The sequence below is a fragment of the Syngnathus acus genome, chromosome 22, assembly GCF_901709675.1.
Source record: "Syngnathus acus chromosome 22, fSynAcu1.2, whole genome shotgun sequence".
Lineage (NCBI taxonomy): Eukaryota > Metazoa > Chordata > Actinopteri > Syngnathiformes > Syngnathidae > Syngnathus > Syngnathus acus.
In genome coordinates, this window is record NC_051106.1 from 10,919,695 (window position 1) to 10,939,871 (window position 20,177).

Here is a 20,177-nt window from a genome sequence, read left to right on the forward strand (position 1 = left end):
CAAAAAGTCTCCAGGAAGACAAAAGAAATACCGCAATCCTGCTTGGTGCCTTCCTTTGCACAATCAGTTGAAGGTGCTTCTCATCCAAAAGAGCAAATGTTTGGGACCCATGTGACTTGAGTTGATGGGTGAGATCTTTTTCATATTGCTGAAGTGGCCAAGCCAATGTCAGTTGTGGGAATGTTCACTTCTTCATGATAGATGAAATATCCAGAAAGACACTCTATGGAAGAAAACAGCACAGTTATTGCATTTCCAGTCTTTGATTACGCGATTGAATTGACGTTTGGACACGCTATCGACAGAAGCTATCGCTGTTGAATACGTTCTCGCAATTGGGCCTTAAGACATACAAAGTCACGATATAAATGAAGCTGTCCAATTTTGATCTGATAGCGTTTGTTGTTGCTTTGCTTTTCAGCGTCGCTAGCAGGCTCGGCGGGCGCTGCCTCCGGGCCAGCTCCCGTTTTCAAGCTAATTCAGCTCTTGTGGCTAACAACTCATTTCAGTGTATTCATCTGGCCTGCCATACGTCGGTCTACATTGAAATGAAGCACGTGGCTCCTGGAACCTCAGTCTTATGTATAAGATGACGTTGCCGGGCAAACTACTAAGTCTGGCCAAATTCAAGACAATTGCATGCACTAATTGGCTTTTCTGTCTGTGCTCTTTGTTACTTGCCATTGACATTCTCCTCCCCGCGGCAGGGGGCATCATGAGCGTGTCCCCCTGCAGGGAACCCAGTTCATCGGACTCTTCCGAAGAATGTAATGAGGAACTTGTGGAACGGCTGATGGATGACAAACTTTCAGATGGTGGTCTGAACATGAAGCTGGTTTTTCGAGCTTTGGGTAGGAGGACCTCGCTCCCCACAGAGTCACTGTCCTCGAGGTTCTGCGTCGACGAACGTTGCAGAAGAACATCTAAACGGCCGCTATGTTCTCTCTGACGGCTCTCCTTGTGAGGGGGGCTCTCCTTGTGAGGGGGGCTCTCCTTGTGAGGGGGGCTCTCCTTGTGAGGGGGGCTTCCCTCGGCCGCCGACAGCGCCCTTTCCAAAGCGTGATGGTTCTCCACGATTGCCGTGGGTACCTCCGGACCCGGACGACTTTGGGAAATGACGTGGTTGTGGCTCAGCGACGGAGGGCAGATGTAGTTGGTCTGATTGAGATGGGCCGCCGCGCTGTTGTTCGTGGCAGCCTCGTGGCCGGGGTAAAGAGGTGGCGGCGGCGGCGGCCTGACGTCTTCTTGCGCTATTACCTTGAACGTCTGAGTCAGAGGTCCATTGTGAGGCGACACGTGGGTCATCATACAATGATGTGACAAGGATACCTTCCTCTTGGACTTGAAAATCAAACAGTCATCGTCCACATCTCTGTCTCCGGAGAGGGCCTTTTTGATTTTGCCCAGGCCCAGGTGGGATATTTCCAGAACGTTGAGGGAAAGCGAGATGGCCGCGATGGCTATCATGAAAAGCATGAAGACGGTCTTCTCCGTGGGCCTGGAGACGTAACAGTCCACGCTGTTGGGGCAAGGCGCCCTCTCGCATTTATACAGCGGCTCCAGTCGGACGCCGTAAAGAAGGTATTGTCCGAGGATGAAGAGCACCTCCACGGCCGAGCGGGTCAGGATATGGATGACGTAGGTTCTCAAGAGCGATCCCCGCAGCGGCGCCTTTTTCACCTTTCGCTGTTCGTCCAGCTTTCTCAGCTCCCTCTCTATTCGTTTGTGCTCGTCCAATGCCAATTGGGCTCGCTCCATCTCCTCCTTGAGCTGTATCCGTTTCCTGTGGCGCTCTTTGTCCAGCGCCCGGATGCAGTAGAGGGCGTGGCCCATGTAGACGAGCGAAGGCGCGGACACGAAGATGACCTGCAAGACCCAGAAGCGAATGAGCGAGATGGGGAAGGCCCGGTCGTAGCAGACTGCCTTGCAACCTGGTTGCTCAGTGTTGCAGACAAATTGCGACTGCTCGTCGTCCCACACGTCCTCGGCGGCCGCCCCCAGGATCAGCATGCGAAAAATGAACAGAATGGTCAGCCAGATCTTGCCCACCACGGTTGAATGAATGTGGACCTCTTCCAGGATGCTGCCCAGTAGGTTCCAGTCACCCATCGTCAGGTTCCGGCCGCTTTATCGCCGCCACGTGTCCTGGAGCTGAGGGGAGAAAGAAAGGGAGGGCGGAGAGCTCCGTAAGCCAGGCGTGGTAAGTTTCCCCGTACCGTTTGTGCGCACCTAGCAAAGCACGTTTACGTATCGACAGCGTGGACGTATCGGGCCACTCCACCGATTGCTTGCTTGAATAGGAAAGCTGGGAGAAGCAGGTAGACCTCTCCAATGCACGCATGGATGAACCCCCAAAATACAATGGTCACAAATGTGCGTGTGTGTATAGTATATCTATCGATATATCTCTCTCTCTATATATATAGGTAGATGGGGCCCTGGTTGGCACATCCACCTCACAGCTGAGAGGGTGCGGGGCGGTTGGATGGCTGGCAACAGGTTGAGCGTGTCCCCATCCGCCCGCCTGCCTGCCTGCCCGCCCGCCTACGATGGCCGCTGGGGTAGGCTCCAGCGCGCCCCCGTGGTGGACAAGCAGTACACAAAATGGATGGTGAGTGTTACATGACTTTTTGCTATCTATTCCTTTTGGAGAGCCCTGCCTGCCTGCCTGCCTGCCTGCCTGCCTGCCTGCCTGCCTGCGTGGCTGCCTGCCTGCCTGCCTGCCTGCCTGCCTGCCTCCCACTGACCACAAAATGAATGGCTCAATGGAAAAAGAGTCAAATGGTCTGCTCATTGTCATGGTCATACTTTTGAGGCTGATGCAAGAGCTATGGTGAAGTCTAATTTGAAAATGAAGCAGGGTCTTTGATTTTGAACCAATGCAAGTGGGATTTTTGTCAGAAGGTCAGTATTTCCAATCGTCCATTCAGATTTGTAACTTCTGCGACATTTAACTCCAGTGAAGCCCAGATAGTCACGTCAATCGCGTACGTGAATGATATTGAAAGAATACTTACAAATCTATGGGGTCCCATTTGGCCTATTGCTGCTCTTCATGATGAAAATGTCAATATCCAAGGAATCCGCTGGCGACCCCATGAAGGTAGGTCAACTTTTGTAGAGATGAACTGATAATCCACATGAAGATCATTTGTTTGATGACGGACGGACGGACGGACGGGCGGGCGGGCTGGATGCTGCAAATGCTCTCCCGTGTTGCACGCTGGGCTCACAGGATGTGTGCATTGATTACATGTCCATGGGCCCATGTAGCCATCCCCCCATCCCACACGCCAGCCAGCCGGCCAGCCAGCCAGCCAGCCAGCCAGCCAGCCAGCCAGCCAGCAAGCAGTGCCAACTCTTTCTCTTGTTTATGCTTGGTCATTCACATGCAATAGGATCCTCATCTGAGGGCCTAAACGATAAGAGCGAGGATTTTCTCCTTATTAGTCATGCAAGCAGTGCGTTACTGCTTTGAGTTGTTTGTAGAAATGGTGGCCACGATGACGCTTTTGACGAATCAATCGAAGAGGCAGATCATGAGCCAAGGATGATGTTTGCAAATGCGATTTGGAACTTAGGCAGGCAGGCAGGCAGGCAGGCAGGAAGGCAGGCGGCAGGCAGGCAGGCCATGTCAGTTCAAAGTCAAAGTCTGCTTTATTGTCAATTCCTTCACATGCCAAGACACACAAAGAAATCAAAAGTTTGTAGTGCTTTTGCAATTTGGCCTGGAAAAGAATTTCAATCGCAAGTGGACGAAAAGGCTGCATGTGGCCAGATCCACGATGGGGTGGCGTGGCTCCATCAAACGACCAGCTGTGCCCGGAGGGCCTTTAATTGGCTTTCCATTGTGTGCTGACAGAGTCAATGGAGCATCGATTTGATTTTCCCTTCAGATACCGCCACCGCCGCCGTTATTGCTGTAGCCAAATGCTCGATGTCACACCAGGATCATTGGCTTACACAATCCGGGGCCGGCTCGTCATAAGCTCCGCCCAGCGGCAAAGGCGGGTAAAGATCTCGCCAATGTATTTTCCTTTTGCCGACATTAAAAGGCTGACTGATTTAGTCCCGCTTATTGTTTGGCGACGGAGGCTTCGAGTCTGGTCTCGTCTAATTTTAGTCGTCCAGTCAAAAAGCGTGCCTTCACTAATGCGTTTTTGTCTGATGAACAAAATGAACACTGTTCCAAAGCCTGCAAAATTGCAACGATGACAAAAAATCAAGTCGCTTGTCTTGAATAGCATCAAATCCTGCGGATAACATGCAGCCATGAAAAATGCACGTGCGGGTGTGGTGGATCACACATGGCCATTGCAAGTCATATGGGCGCTTGCGTAACAGCTGCTGCCGCCGCCGCCGCCACCGCTGCTGCTGGTGGTTGTCGTCGTCTGCGCCACCATGTGTTACATAAGACAATTTTATGTTCAGTTATAATCCGCCCTGTGTTGCCTGAGCATTTACCATCTGGGATTTCCAAAGCTTTGCACGTGCTTCAATTGAGAGAGAGAGAGAGAGAGAGAGAGAGAGAGAGAGAGAGAGACAGAGAGAGAGAGAGAGAGAGACAGAGAGAGAGAGAGCAAAGCAAAGCAAAGAGAAGACTGCACTGCACTGCACTGGACTGCACTTGGCTGCACTTTCCATTTCTTGGCTAAATCAAATGTTCTTTTTCCTATTAGAAGGAATTTTGAATTCTCAATGGGTGCCTTGACGACTTCTTCCAGCGCTCCCTGTAACCTTGCTCAATTGCGGGCTCATCTTTCCAGTTGGGTCTGTTGCCTTTGGGTGCTAGACGGGGGACACCCCCAACCGGTGGCCAGCCAATCATAGGGCACACCTACATAGCATCCACTTCTTCTTTAGGTGTCGCCGCCGCCGCAGATCAATGGTTTCCGTCTCACTCTGTCCTCTCTATCTTCTCTGTCACACCCGCCTGCATGTCATCCAAAGACTTCCTCCTAAATGGAAGCCTCTGAAGGCTAACCAGTGGCATGCCACCAGGCTCCAACTGCCACAGACAAAGTCCTCGTTTTTAGCATGAATTTTTTTTTTTTTCTTGTCAGTACTTGGGTCACAGCTTTTTTGGAGTTGCAAGAGGCCGCTCACAATAATCAAACTGAGAGGTCACAGAAAGATCTATATTTATATATTTTTAATGTTATGCAAATACTAAAACACTGTCCTTGACTCTTGTTGTATGTGGGAGGTCATTTTTGTAATTATTTTATTTTAACTGGGACAATGTACAATTAACAGCTCATTTGCATCTGTTGTCCCTGGGCAAGCAAGCAGGCAGGCAGGCAGGCAAACAAAAAGGAAAAGAAAACACAATACAGCACAGTACGTAATTTGAACTAAGGAATAATAAATTCAATTGCGTCTAGGTGCCACGTTGAACATGGCCATGGATTTATTCCTTTATTGCGTGGACATCCGTTCAACTTGGATTTATTATTTGGACTCATGCGGGGTTGATCAATTATGCTCCGATACAGACAGAGTGACCGAAAGCGCGTCCGTCAGCAGTGACAAAACTGTGAGAATGACTTTTGCCAAGCATCCGGGGGATCCTGGGGACGTCTCATTTTCAATGAGGAAGCAGGCCGTGTGCCACGCTGGGATTTTTGTTGTTGTTGTTGCTAAGGTCACCTAGTGATTTAAAAAAAAAAAAAAAATCCCTCCATAGGCAAGCCACGTGCTGTTGACAGGCAATGACTTCACAGTTACTCGGGTCTCACACAGATTTAGCTTGTTTCCTTGACTTCATTTTTGGGTGGTCTGTGTCAAGTCCAAATTTGGGGTTATTTTTGATGGAGGTAACCAAATTCTGGGTCAAATGGAATATTCATTGGATGATGGAACATTTGCGTTGGGTCAAACACCAAAGTAGTGTATTTTCCGCACAGCACATAAAAGCCTTTGGTTTCGTCTAAAACCCAAGGCGGACCGACATTTCCGGTATTCTATTGTAAATGACAGATGCGCAAAATAACGATTAGATCACTGCTGCCAGTCAAATAGTACAAGCGTTTTTTTAACTTGGGGGTTTACGCCTGTCGACCAAAACAATCCTACAATCCTGAGAGCAGAGCGAGTAATAATCTCCCTCATGTTGTGCCATGCCGATCTGCAAATAATCTCAGAGTATTTCTCTCTCTCTCTCGCTCTCTCTCTCTCTCTCTCTCTCTCTCTCTCTCTCGCTCTCTCTCGCTCTCTCGCTCTCTCGCTCTCTCTCCCCCCTACAGCAGGGCTTCAGATGTTTATTCGCCCGCCCTTGCCCTGATGTGAAAAGTCCAGACGGTGACTAGGTGCATGCATGCACATACTACTTTGGACTCATCCATCATTAGCAGAGGGAGAGTCATGCTGTGCCTGAGTCCCGTTGGAATAAAATGCACAGAGGGAGGATTCAAGAGTCCCACCTGTGGATTTCTCTCTTCAAAATGCCCAATTTGACCAAAGCTTTGCTTTTATTTCTGTGTCTCCTTCTAACGGGGGAATGCCGCCATCGCCAGAGGAGATGGACGGGCACCGTGGAGATCCGAAAGCATGGCTCGTAAGTATCTGATATGTTCATTTGGTAAGAAAGGTTATACTAAAGAGCAAGTGAATGTGTCCACGTGGTGTGTGTGGTTAGCCCCCCCCCCACACACACACACACACTTCCAATCAACTACGTCAGCCACTTGTGCCTTGTCCAGTTGTCTGTATTGAGTTTCCTGCTTTCTGATTTTTGGATTTTGATACTTTGTTACCTGTTGTTTTGTGTTTTCCTCTTTCTTGATGGGCTTCTCAGTCAACGTGACTGGAAGGAAGGGGGGAGGTGGGGTAGATTTGCTTGCTCAGAGCACCATTTCTAGCGTTTCTGCGCGCTACAATGAAGAAGTCATCATACTGTATTTGCTCCGGCTCGGTCCATGCTGTTTTGTGCCCGTCAGCTTGGTTGGATCCCACGTTGTCATATGAGTCCAGGGAGCTGTCTCTTGGCAGTTGCCAAGACAGAATCGTCACTCACGTCTTATGTCTCTGCTGTTCTCTCTGATAAAGAGCTGCATTGATCTGATTGATCTGTAAAGGTCCCTAATGGATTCTTTCTCTCCCTTTAGCTCGTTGGCAAAGAAGCCCCCGGATGTGACCAAGTCTCGCAAAACGAAGACGGAGCATCTCATCAAAGTAGATGATCATGACTTCACCATGAGGCCAGCGTTTGGAGGTACGTCCTAGGTGACCTCCGTCTGGCCACACTTTCTGATCGATGGCTTGATTGCCATTGGCTTTATATTGACTCCAATGCCAAAATAGGCGCTATTTGATACATCTTTTTGCAATGGCCGCTTCTTAGTTGTGTCATTTGCAGAGTAGCATCTGGCCTATGATTGGTGCCAATGCAAACGTGAAGTGTAAGGGGGAGGAACGGCCGGCCGCCCTGCCAGCTTAATCCGCTCGCTGCTGCTGCCACCTACGTACATACGGAGCTGTGTTGGGCCAGGCCCCACGAGAGTTTGATTTCAAACACTCGAGGGGCTATCCCCATTGTCACAAGAGTGCGACAAGCTCGCCGCATGACGGACAGGTCGTATGACACCGAGGAGTGTTCATTTGAGAAAGGCATCACGGTTCTGATTGTGTCATCCTTGTTAGTCTTTGGGGGCCAAAGTACGGCGGATCCAGCGCTGTACTTTTCCCGCGCCTTCCTTGCTCCGATAATACCGACACGGCAGGACCGAGTGCGGCTAATACGTGTATACCGTATATAGTACGGCTTGATGATTGACTCGGAGTCCTGTGGGCAAACTCGATGATCAATGATTGCTGCTTGCTTCGAAAGCAATTGAAAAGTACGTTGTCTCGCTCAAACATGGCTCAAGCACATTTTGTGAAAAGCACACCACCACTACTGTAATAAACAAAACACGAGGTTACACATCAAGTGATGTGGCTGATGGTCTTTCCCCTCTCTTCCTTCTTTGCAGATTAACAACAGCTTAATGTGTTATTCTACTGAGGATTAAAAGCAATAACACATCCCACATGTCACTCTCTCTCTCTCTCTCTCTCTCTCTCTCTCTCTCTCTCTCTCTCTCTCTCTCTCTCTCTCTCTTCTCTCGCTTTCTCGAATAGAGAGCGAGAGAGAAAAACTCAGAGTAAGTGAGAATGACAGAGACAGCTGGAATAGGCACCAGCACGCTTGTGAGGATAAGCGCTTTGGATAATGGATGGATGGATGGATGGATGGATGGATGGATGGATGGATGGATGGATGGATGGATGGATGGATGGATGGATGGATGGATGGATGGATGGATGGATGGATGGATGGGGATGTATATCCAGCCATATCGCTCGATACAATCTATATGTTCAAATTCTACATACATATATGAGCTAGAAAAAGTATGCAGTGCTATTTTTTAGAGCAACACAAAAACATCCGAAACAATTGCACACACCTCAAGCTTAGGCTTAGCTGACACATGCTTTTTACTCGGCAACGGTTTACATCCGGTGCTTTTGTTTTTCAGGTCCCGCTATCCCCGTGGGAGTAGATGTTCAGGTGGAGAGCTTGGACAGCATCTCGGAAGTTGACATGGTAGGCTAACCTATGCAATACATTGTGCAAATGTAAATCATACAAATAGATATGGTCATTGGTTCCATCAATGAGTCATCAACTTTAAGTACAAATCCAGATTATTATGATTACACTCTAGTCATTGGCCACCATATCGCAGTTAATGCTTTGCGGCCATAAATATTAGCATGTTTTTTGTAATGCCGTCAGGACAGAATATGTATTATGTGTTAGCCATAGGTCTCGCTTGCTCTCAACATATGGTTTATTAACTGTGTTTGTGTCGTGAAAATAAAGCAGAAGAGAGCGCAATCTGATGGGCTTTATTGAATCGTTGTCTTGATGCAACTTTCAATTTTGCCAAAGCGCAATCAATGATGTCATGATTTCCATCCACAAATGGAGCCAGCCAGCCAGCCCGCCCGCCAGCCTGCCTGCCATGTTTCCAACATTTGCCAAATGGCTTTGGGCCAGCACTGATCAATTTTCTACCTGCTACTCTGTGGACTACTTTGCCGTCGCCATCTTCCAACAGGACTTTACCATGACCTTGTACCTGCGACATTATTGGAAAGATGAGCGTCTGTCATTCAGCAGCAGCACCAACAAGAGCATGACATTTGATGGGCGCCTGGTGAAAAAGATCTGGGTGCCTGATGTATTCTTTGTCCACTCCAAGCGATCTTTCATCCACGACACAACCACTGACAACATCATGCTGCGTGTCTTTCCTGACGGCCACGTGCTTTACAGTCTCAGGTGTGCATATCATTGTTCGTATTTGCTACAGTCGCATTTGCTTGATTGAACAGCCATATCCATGATCCGCTAAATAGCTAATGAGCGGGTTGCCGCTCATTTGGCTGTGGCCGCTCGTTTGTCGACCAGGTTCGGGTGTCCAATAGGTGCATCTCAGCTGGGACAGCACTCTGGGCGGGCGACCCTGAGCAGGATAAGCGCTCTTGAAAATGGATGCTCCCTAGCGGCAGGCAGTAAGCAGTGTTGTACTGCTACTCAGCTTGCGGCAGGAAAGAAAGCAGTGTTGTACTGCTACTGAGCTTGCGGCAGGAAAGAAAGCAGTGTTGTACTGCGACTGAGCTTGCTCTGATCCTTCTGTTTTGCTTTGTTGCGTCTGTTGAGTGCGTTGGGATCCTGTACGGAGAATTTGTGCCTCAATGACGGTTTCAAAGAATGATGGCGACAGTTGTCGTGAAAGTAAATCATGACAAATAATGAATGCGCTGCCTATACCAATGTACATATCGTGATACTGCAATGATTGTCCTCTTGATGTGTCATAGAGTTACAGTGACTGCAGCTTGTAACATGGACTTCAGCCGATTTCCTTTGGATTCTCAGACTTGCTCCTTGGAGTTGGAAAGCTGTGAGTCGTTCATCAAATAGTCATCCATCCATCCATCCATCCATCCATCCATCCATCCATCCATCCATCCATCCATCCATCTGCTCATCCATCCATCCATCCATCTGCTCATCCATCCATCCATCTGCTCATCCATCCATCTGCTCATCCATCCATCCATCCATCCATCTGCTCATCCATCCACCTGCTCATCCATCCATCTGCTCATCCATCCATCCATCCATCCATCATCACCACCGACTTGCAGCGTGGGGTGGATTCCCGCTCAGTGGAGGTGTGCAAATAATAAACGCTTGCTTGTTGTTTGGGTGAATGTGAGGCGTTGTAAAGAGCTTTAGGCTCAATTCAGTGCGAGTTGACCGGTTAGGTCATGTCATCGCTCAAAGCAAATCTACTGGTGCCGTGGAGCTTGTTAGTGAACATCCATCATTGCAAGCTTGGGAAGTCCCACTCCCATGCAAATGAGCTGTATGTGTGTGACAGATGCATACACAGATGAAGACTTGATGCTTTACTGGAAAAGCGGCGACGAATCCCTCAGCACCGACGATCGGATTTCCTTATCGCAGTTTCTCATCCAGAAATTCCACACCACATCTCGCTTGGCTTTCTACAGCAGCACAGGTATGAACACAATATTCAGCGCTCCAAATGTTGCTTTGCTCTTTTTAGCTTATTCGATAGACAGCAGCAGATGCTGCCAATCGACCGGCCCTTAGCGCTGGCTGACAAAAATCACACTTGTGTTACAAAAAGCATTCTAAGGTGTACGGGGTGACAGAACAGAAGGCCGGAGCTAACGTGTGCTTGCCTTCCTGCATTTTAGAATTACGTGTGTGTGTGTGTGTGTGTTTTTTTTCCCTTTTTCCTTCCACACCTGAGCTGTTCTGGCTGTGTCTTTTCAGGCTGGTACAATCGGCTGTACATCAACTTCACGCTGAGACGCCACATCTTCTTCTTCCTGCTGCAGACCTATTTTCCCGCCACATTAATGGTCATGCTATCCTGGGTGTCCTTTTGGATTGACCGCCGCGCTGTGCCAGCCAGAGTTTCCCTGGGTAAAATGCGAGACTTGCCGAGATGACAAAAGCCCGCCATCAAACAGAGCCACAGCTATTTGGGCACTTCTGCTCGTCTCTCGTCGTAGATTTATTTCGCGATATGTTTTTGTTTTTAGTTCCACAGAAATGACACTTCAGACTCAGATTTGACTCCAGACAAATCTGTATCGGTGGATGGAGTCGATTCAAAGCAGATGAAAGCAATCCTTTTCGCAATCCTTGCTTTCAAGATGGTGGCAGCCACTTAATTGATGATCAACAAATGACTGGGGGCTCGCGATTCCCGCGACTCTGTTTTTGTAGCTTGATGAGGTGGTAATGTCCCGCCGTGTCTTGCGTCTAGGAATCACCACTGTCCTAACCATGTCCACCATCATCACCGGCGTGAACGCATCGATGCCCCGAGTATCGTACATCAAGGCGGTGGACATTTACCTCTGGGTTAGCTTTGTCTTTGTCTTCTTATCGGTGCTGGAGTATGCTGCCGTCAACTACCTGTCCACTGCCCAGGACCGCCGGGCACGGAAAATGAGAGCGCGGGCGCAATCGCAGGTAACTTTGGCTCTCTCACCTCTGTGTTTGTTTGTTTGTTTGTTTGTTTGTTTGTTTGTTTGTTTGCCGGGTTCCGACCGCATTCTGCCTCGTTTCCCGACAGTCCTTGCCCTGCACGTGCGGCATTTCCCAGACCCGGACAATGGCAATGTTAGACGGCACCTATAGCGAGGCCGATACCAACAGTCTTGCCGGCTACACAGAAGAGCCCATGGTGCCTGAGGAGGAGCAGGAAGAAATGCATGACGTTTCCGAAAAAACGGATCATATGGTGGTTCATCTGTCAGTGAGCAGCGAGTCCACCACCATCAAGAAGAAGAAGAGCCTGCGTACCCTAAACATCATCCAAAACACGCATGCCATTGACAAATACTCCCGTATGATTTTTCCCGGCTCCTACATTTTCTTCAACCTCATCTATTGGTCTGTCTACTGCTGATCACATGCACGAATGATTTAGAGCTGCACTCCTAGAAAATACAAGCTTTATTCAAATGTTAAGATTCTGAGCTGATTAAATTTGACTGGGGGGGGGGGGGGGGGGGGGATAATAAATTCCGGCCTTTTCCGCACCTATTATTTTTGAACGCGTCATTAATTTGAGCATTCTTCATGCCGAGTTTTCGAAAATAGAATGAACAGAAGGTACATGGACCGAAAGGGACCTTTGCACGATGGCAATTCCATTTCAATGAGAAAACATTTTGAGATTTGATGACGACATTGCAATTTACAAAGAGTCTGTGAATGCAGCTTGGCCGTCCCAGCCCAGGGCAGGGCAGGGCAGGCCGGCGCGCGCGAGCGCGCGCGACCCAGCGACTTCCTTCCGGCCTGCTCTCCTCCAACTTGACTGACTCCAACCACAACACAACTGGGTCGATTTGCGCGTTGTTGTCCCCCGATGAGCAAAACATTGTGAGTATTACTCAAGAAGTATCTTTTTTTCCCTTCGTCAACAAATATTCCCTGGCTACATGAAGGAAGTCCTAAACAGGATGAGCGATAGAGCAATCCGTACGTTCCATGTTCATGGGTGGTTCGTTGTGTTCTTGGGGTGAGCGGCTGCATCCAACCCATGGCCACTCACTCTCTTACTTGCTCACAGTCGTGTATGAACGTTTGGTGGTGGTCGGAAGGGTCGTAGGCGCGCACTGGCAGGCATCCTCCCCTCGGGGCAGCTGCCGTGTACTTCCGTAGTTTGCCGCCACTAGTGGAATGGGGTGATCGGAAGAAAATGCAGGCATCTACTGTGAGAAAATGATCCATATCGGTTTGATGACATTTACTTGACATTATTAGCCGAGTCTGGTGCTGTTCCACCCTTGAAGAGGAATTCTCAATTCTTCATAACAAGGCGTACAGAGACATCGTTATTGTTTATTGCCAATATTTAGTGTGCTATTTAATTATTTCTTTGTAAAGTGCGTTGTTCCGGTGAAAGGTGTAAGTATTGTATTGCATAGTCGAAGTGCTTTGTGAACAAAAAAAGTGTGTTCATTTTGTCTACGGCGAGCGAGGAGGGAGGACGCGAATTCTAACTCCAATGGAGCGTGCGGTTGCATTGCATTGCATGGAATAATAAACGTGAACATAGCAGCTTTGTCTGAGTCACTTTGTGGACTAAGTGTTAGCTCTGCATGAATTTGGACTTTTTATTTACAACACACGTCAAAAAATAAAACCATCTTCAGGTTTGATCGATGCAACAAAAATGGAAGATCGCATGAGAAAGAAGGCTAGGCTCTTCACAAATGAAGCGTTAGCACGCAGCTTTGATTGATTCGGCTCGTAAGAGTTTTCGAGAGCCTAAATACAAGTCCAGTCACTAAACTGGATGATGGATACCATTTCAACTCGAAGCCACATTTTGGCTCGCAAACACTGCTGATACCACACCTGGCCGGCCCAGTTTTTATTCAAGAACTCTCAAAAGGCCAGACTCTCTTGGTCCTCCTTTAACAAGAAGAAGATAGTACGTAGTATGTGAAAGCAGAGTCTGACAGTGTGGTTGTTTCTCAGGCCTGAAACCTGAACGGTCATGACTGAGCAGGAGCAGCGCACGTTCACGGAAAGACTGGAAGCGGCACTCTCTTGGATGAAGGCTGCCCAGGAGAGGCTGAGGGCAAACGATAACACCCAAGGGCCCCGCAATGCTCTTGAAGCCAGACTCAGAGAGACCGAGGTGAGACCCCCCTCGACTTTGCGTATCATTTCAAATCATAGACTTGTCATTTTTTTCTTTACTCTCCGTGCCGAGGTAGCGCATCTCCATCTGGGAAGTGCAAAGCGTGTCACACTTTGCCGCACGTTGTTGACTTGTGCAGAGATGTTACTTTCCGGGACCTGTACGTGTTTGCCGCCCGTCCTAAAAAGTCAATATTTCCAATTTGAAGAAAATTCACCAATCAGAGCACGATGGTCGTGTGAAGATGGAGATGGCGCTGGTCGCAGCGGAGCATCTTCTGGAGACGGGGGAGGAAGGCGTGAAGAGCCACATCCACGCTAAGCTCAAAGAATTAAAAAGTTGTTGGGAGGAAACGTGCACCTACATCATTCACTGCCACAGGTTGGCAATTCTTGCATGCATTTTTATCACCATTTTCTTGGTCAATTCCTTTACCCGAGTCGAAGTCTTTCTGCGTGATTATCTGCTCCATTTATTTACCGTCCATTTTGCCCTTTGACAAAAGGGCTTCACAGTTGACAATTCTGCTCAACATTCTCTGCAAAAGCCCAGCCCCGCGGGGTTCAATGTATATCAAAGCTTCATAGTGTCCTCAATGCATTGTCTTAACTTGTTGAACCTTGTGGCTATTTTTTCACTCGATTCCCAGTCGGATCGAGTGGGTGTGGCTCCATTGGAGCGAGTATTTGAAGGCCCTCCGGGAGTTTGAGTCGTGGCTAGCCAAGCAGCAGTGCCACTTGGATGTCGGCGTGCCCTTGCAAGTGGGATTGAAGGAAAAGCTGTGGCAAGCGGACCAACAGAGAGTGGCGCTGAGCGACGTCCACGGCCAGGCAGCTCTGATCAAGAGGCTGCTGGACGAAGCCGCCGTGCTGCACGACAGAACCCGAGACCCCAGCGTGGACTCCCGAGCTCGGGAGGGACTGCAGCAGGCGTACGACGACCTCAAGGACAAGGTGGAGGTAAAATGTCCGATTTGAGTACCTGTGCCGTGACGCATTTCCCTTGATCACATGAAGGCCAAAGTGTGACTGGCACTATTCTAGGATCGCCTAGCGCTGCTTCAGGGGATGGCCGAGGAGCACCGGACTTACCGAGGCAGTGTTGAGCGCTTTCAGTCATGGCTGCTGTCCAAGACCAAGGAGCTGACAGATCTTATGGAGAAAGAGGACACGTCAGAGAACAAGATCCAAGCTTTAAAAGTCAGTCTGCAATTGTACTATATGCTGTCAAATGTACGATGAAAACAAATGCTCAACAGCTTGTGTACTACGATGAACAAAGTGGGCTGCACAAGCTCACACTTAAGAGGTGGTGGCGGCGGTGGTGGAGGTGTTGGTGGAGGTGACGATAGTGGCGGCGGCGGTGATGGCGGCGGTGATGGTAGCGGCGGCTGCTCACTCAATCCTCACGCCTCCTAAAATCGGCAACTCAAATCGCGTCGCCCGAGCGTAATCATATTTGACTGATTTTCTCCATTTGTACCTTTGCCTTTTTTAGGCCCTGGACGACATGGTAGCCAGTGAGGAAAAAACTCTGCAGCATATAGAGGCTGCGGCTGAAGGCGTCAGAGTCCAGACGTGCCCCGCTGGAGCGGAGCTGGTTGTAGACGAGGCTGAAGAGCTCAGGCTTGGTTGGCAGAGACTGAGACAAGGCCTGTGTGAGGTTGAGGAGGGTCTGCGCTCCACATTGGATACGCACGGCGACTACACGGCAAGATGCAGGCGACTGCAAGACGACGTGGGAAGCCTCCGGACACGACTCCGGGAGCTCGAGCGGGAACTGGAGGACCCTCGTGGGGCTGAGTTTAGCGAAGCGCAGATGATGGACCAGTGGAGAAGATACACGGTGAGTTTGTCAAAAATGATACCATGGGAAAGCTGAGGTGGTCCCGCAATCCTAATGACTTGCCATGTCTGCGTATCTGGGCTTTTTTGTGGTTTCTTCATCTCAGCCTCCGGAGGCAGGCAGGCAGGCATTGTCATGCGTATTGTTTCCTGGCGTCAGCCCAAAATCAAACTGACACCTGAAAATGCCTTTCGTTTCCGTCCCCCCAAAAATGAAAGCTCTTTTCTGATGAACTCCACTTCATTTTAGGACGTGAGAGAGGCTCTGGCGGCGGAGGAGTCCCAAGTGGAACGTCTAAAGTCGCAGCTCAAGGAGCTGTTCGGGTTCTCGGAGGACTCCCGTCACATTTCCGACGATGTCCTCGCTGTGGTCAGAGAACATCAGAGGTGGCCGATAACTTGCCTTTCCCGCTTCCTTGCAGCTTTCCTCCTAACGTGTATGTATCTGTATGTTGGAACTACAGCGTGAAATGCAAAGCGGCCAAATTGTGCTCTGAGTCAGAGTGCAGCTTGAGAAAGACGCTGGAGGACACCCTGCTTTTCTTTGCGCGCTGGAGAGATATGGTCTCTCAGGTTTTGGAGGCATCTGCTGAGGTCACAGACTTGTCACACATTCTTCAACTGCTCCAGAATATTGAGGTAAAGCACGCATTCTTTTTATGTCGCAATTTTCATTGTGCTTCAGTCTTTGGATACGTTTTATTGTTATTATTGTGACTAGAAAGGTCATATGTCGTATGTGTGCAATGTGCTCTTTCTTTCTTTCTTTCTTTCTTTCTTTCTTTCTTTCTTTCTTTCTTTCTTTCTTTCTTTCTTTCTTTCTTTCTTTCTTTCTTTCTTTCTTTCTTCCCGTCCTGTCATCTCCACTCAGCGGCTGGTGAAGGACAGTATCCAGCTGCAGGAGCGTTTGAATCAGCTCCAAACGAGGGGGGACCGGCTCCAATCTCTGTTTGATCCCAAACGTTCCGATGCTCTGCGCAGTGAGCTGAGTTCTGCGACGAGGAACAGAGAACTACTGCACGATCAGCTTATACAGAGAAAGGGAAGACTGGAGGTGAGAGAGAAAAAAAAACCAAGTTCTTCTCAAACCTGGATCCAGCGTCACTTCTATTGGCTATCTCCACATTTGATGGGGACGAGAAAAAGTGTTGCCTGGCAAACATCTTGGCAAGCTTAAATGATGAGAAAAGCGCCATCGGCACGCACGCACGCAAGGCCAAAGAAAGCTTGGTCCACTCAGAGCAGGCTGTAACATTTCATCCAAGTCCTTTGACTTTGTCAGGCTTTCATCTCAAGCACAAAGGACTTTGAAGAGGCCTCCGTTGTGATTGGCTCCAAGTTGAGCAGTCTCAGAGATGCAATGATGGCAACCGTTGGGCTCCAGCCTGACATCCTGGCAAAGAAAAGTCAGTCCCAGCAGTTCAGGGTGAGTGAAATGACGTCGTTGATGTATCAACAAAGCTCTCCAGATAGTGACTGCGCCTTTTTCCTCAGGTGATCCAAAAGGAGCTAGAAGACTGCGAAGCCCACATCACAGCTCTGGAAACGCTCGTATCGTCCTGTCCGAGCAAACACTCTCGCTTTGAAAAGCTCTATCGCGACTGGAAATACCTGAACGAGACAATTGAGGTAAGAGCTCCCACATTGATGAGCCGAAGGGAATTTCCAAAATCCAGCGGCTGTCACTCTTTTGTTCACTTTGGGTGACCGGGATCTAGCTGGTAACCTCCCATACGTATATGCATACATGCACATTTTGAGTTTTGGTTGTTTGCAGGCGAATCTGCACAAGTGTGAGGAGAATATCGGCCATCATGCAAATTTCCACGAGCGTTTCCTAAACCTGGAGAAATGGTTGACTATCGCCAAGCAGAAGCTGGAGTCCTTCAAGAGCCCTACGGGAGAGTGGAGCATAGAAAAGCGCCAGCATGAGGCCCAGGTCTGAGTCTTAACAAAAGGCCAATCAATCCCTCAATCCGATTGTGGCCCCACTCTTGCAAATTTGCTACCATTATGATCTTTTTTGTGTTGTACAGCATAAACGTCTTTTGTTTCAGCTGCAGCTGTTGTGAAATGCGCAATCTAAATACACTTGCGTTATGGTATTGGAGATTTCCTGCGTCATCGTGGTCTGAGTTTCATTTTCCTTCATCTGCCATTGACCGTCCCCAGAAAACACTTGGAGAGTTTCCGGAGAAGGAGATCCAGCTTCACCAGTTGGAGATGCAGGCTCAGACGCTTTTAAAAAGGACCTCGGAGGAAGGAAGAGTCCACATTGAGGGAGATATGACACGCCTTCAAGGTTTATGGTTGGCCTTGTATACCACCAGTCTCAATATTCACAGGTAAAAGCAGACGCAAATACAAGGAGATTCAGGAATGCACAACCAGAGGTTGCTTGGTGCTCCCATTCTGGAAAAGCCCAAAATGATTGACCTACTTTCTCGTCAAGGAACAGCTGCAACTTGGGGGGGGTCAAATGCCTCCTGACACTTTTGTCTTTGTCAATTTCCATCTCCCCCCCCCTTCTAGGCTGGTGAATGGTTCCATAAATAAGGTGGACAGCGGATGCTTTGGTCAAACTGAAGACTTAGCCGTACTGCCTGGACTACAGCAGGATAATCCTCTCAAAGTATCAGGAAAAGGGATGGGCAGCCACACTTTCTGTGCTGGAGATGGAGAGGATTTGTCCATGTTGAGTCAAGCAGGTCATCATCATCAGCAGCAGCATCATCATCATCATCATCAGCATCAGCAGCCTCTTGCTGAAGACTCTACAGTGGATACAAATGTTAACAGTGACGCAGCAAGCAGAGGAGCACTTTGGCCTGCTAGTGATGAGGAAAGCCCAGAAGAAAAGGCTCCGACCATGGAGAGCCTGGGCCAAGGTGAAGGAGCTTTCAGGCTTTTCACACAGCCTCCAACCAAGCAGCAAGCCAGCACAATGGTATTTGCAATCCAACAGTACAAATTGCAAATTCTTGCATTTTTCGATCACCAGTATACAATGGAATAGTTTTTCCTCTCTTTTTTTTATTTATTTTTTTTATATATATATGTGTGTGTGTGTGTGTGTGTGCGTGCGCGTGCGTGTGTGTGTGCGCGCAGATGGATGAAGTGGAATTTGAGTACAAAAGGACAGAGTTTGAGGCTTGGCTCTGCAAAGAGAATGAGCTGCTTTCAGGGATCCTTAACAGCAAGGGAGCGACACTAAAGGGCAACCAACTCAAGATACAACAGGAAACATTAAACGTAAGTTACCAGTGTCCGCATATCAACATTTGCTACTTCGTTAGGGGCTCAAGTGTGCTCAAACAAACTCTGAGATCTTGAGTTGAAACTTTCCTTTGGTTTGAAATATTATTTGGAAAGCCCAAAAAATCAACAACAATAACTTGGCTGCTGTGTTATTCCTTTTTTTTGTATGCAGGCCCTGAGGTCAAGGGTAACCTGGGGTCAGGAGCACTTCCAACTTTTACTTCAAGGAAGTGCAATGAGTAAGAGTGGATCAGGTTCAGCAGCAGACGCAAGTCTAGAAGAACTTCGTTACCGCTGGATGCTCTACAAGTCCAAGCTAAAGGCTGTTGTTGTCCCCCAGGCTAGGCTGGGCTCCAAGGTGACTTGACTTGCCCTCGAGTCGAGTTTTCCATCCGTTAATTAATGATGTGCTGGGTGCAGATCTTGCCACATTAACATTGAAATGTTCCCCCTTTGCAGAAAATCACCCACAAATTGGGGAAACCTGCCACTGGAGCAACGCTATATAAGGTACCATAAAACCAAGTGTACATATGGTACCACTGCACGCGCACCAATTCAAAACTAAGCAAGCAATGATTTTTTGATTTTTCTCATCCTATGTGGGCTCTCTCATAGTTTAAATCTTGACGTGCGCCCCAGGCTTAGCCCCGGGCTTAGCCCCGGGGCTTAGCCCCGGGGCTTAGCCCCGGGCTTAGCCCCGGGCTTAGCCCCGGGCTTAAGCTAACTCTGGACCTGGGTTGTTGTATTTCGTGCTATATCATGTGGAGAGACGTGTGTTGGTAAAAGTCCTTGAGATTTCCTTCTTGAAGACAGACACGTAACTGTCCAATTCTGCCTGTTCCTCCCTATTGCTGTTTCAGAAACCTGGCTTGCTGCAGCGGGTGTGTCGACTGGCTCTTCCTCTCTGGCTCCTCTTCCTGGCTTTACTGCTGCTGGCCTTTCTCCTGCCCCTTGTGGACAAAGGCGAAAGCTGCTCCATCTCCAACAACTTTGCAAGATCTTTCAGTGTTATGCTGCGCTACTCTGGACCACCGCCTACATAGACGCAACCCATCGCACTTTCACATTCTTGTCTCACAGCTCCAGTTCCAAGAGATCCAAAACCATATTTTAATGAACATTTGAAAAGCATATTATGTTCACTATTTACACACATATCAGCCAAATGCCTTATACAGTTGCTACTTGTTAGCCAACAATAAAGTTGCTAATGTTAACCATATAAAATAAAATACTGTTCAATCCTCATTTTAATCTCATTCTTATTTTGTCTGTGGGTTTTTTTCTTGCACAAAGCATGACCTTGAAAAAGAATTAA

At 48.6% G+C, this 20,177-nt stretch overlaps 3 protein-coding genes across 7 annotated transcripts; 2 read left to right on the forward strand and 1 right to left on the reverse strand.

Moving 5' to 3' along the window:
- Positions 1-184: 184 nt before the first annotated feature.
- LOC119116401 (gap junction alpha-10 protein-like) lies at positions 185-3,324 on the reverse strand. Its single transcript, XM_037241726.1, has 3 exons — positions 3,018-3,324; positions 682-2,151; positions 185-223 (listed from the first exon to the last, which is right to left on the reverse strand). Exons 2-3 carry the CDS (start codon positions 2,107-2,109, stop codon positions 185-187), a joined length of 1,467 nt encoding a protein of 488 aa, XP_037097621.1. The 5' UTR covers positions 2,110-2,151; positions 3,018-3,324.
- Positions 2,440-12,070, forward strand: gabrr2a (gamma-aminobutyric acid type A receptor subunit rho2a). Of its 2 annotated transcripts, none has more exons than XM_037240671.1 (10): positions 2,440-2,611; positions 6,516-6,556; positions 7,107-7,213; positions 8,523-8,590; positions 9,108-9,331; positions 9,874-9,956; positions 10,440-10,580; positions 10,862-11,014; positions 11,361-11,569; positions 11,673-12,070. In XM_037240671.1, exons 1-10 carry the CDS (start codon positions 2,486-2,488, stop codon positions 12,006-12,008), a joined length of 1,488 nt encoding a protein of 495 aa, XP_037096566.1. In that variant the 5' UTR covers positions 2,440-2,485; the 3' UTR covers positions 12,009-12,070. The 2 variants fall into 2 exon arrangements, with proteins under 2 accessions (XP_037096566.1, XP_037096567.1); XM_037240672.1 differs by having other exon boundaries at positions 2,531-2,611; positions 6,246-6,556.
- Positions 12,071-12,349: 279 nt separating this feature from the next.
- On the forward strand, positions 12,350-20,107 carry syne3 (spectrin repeat containing, nuclear envelope family member 3). Of its 4 annotated transcripts, none has more exons than XM_037240658.1 (19): positions 12,350-12,484; positions 13,589-13,751; positions 13,963-14,135; positions 14,404-14,713; positions 14,798-14,953; positions 15,252-15,599; positions 15,849-15,985; positions 16,063-16,237; positions 16,470-16,652; positions 16,881-17,024; positions 17,093-17,227; positions 17,376-17,537; positions 17,771-17,943; positions 18,131-18,216; positions 18,304-18,545; positions 18,707-18,850; positions 19,029-19,214; positions 19,316-19,366; positions 19,720-20,107. In XM_037240658.1, exons 2-19 carry the CDS (start codon positions 13,608-13,610, stop codon positions 19,900-19,902), a joined length of 3,132 nt encoding a protein of 1,043 aa, XP_037096553.1. In that variant the 5' UTR covers positions 12,350-12,484; positions 13,589-13,607; the 3' UTR covers positions 19,903-20,107. The 4 variants fall into 4 exon arrangements, with proteins under 4 accessions (XP_037096553.1, XP_037096554.1, XP_037096555.1 ...); XM_037240659.1 differs by having other exon boundaries at positions 18,316-18,545; XM_037240660.1 differs by having other exon boundaries at positions 18,334-18,545.
- Positions 20,108-20,177: the final 70 nt, after the last annotated feature.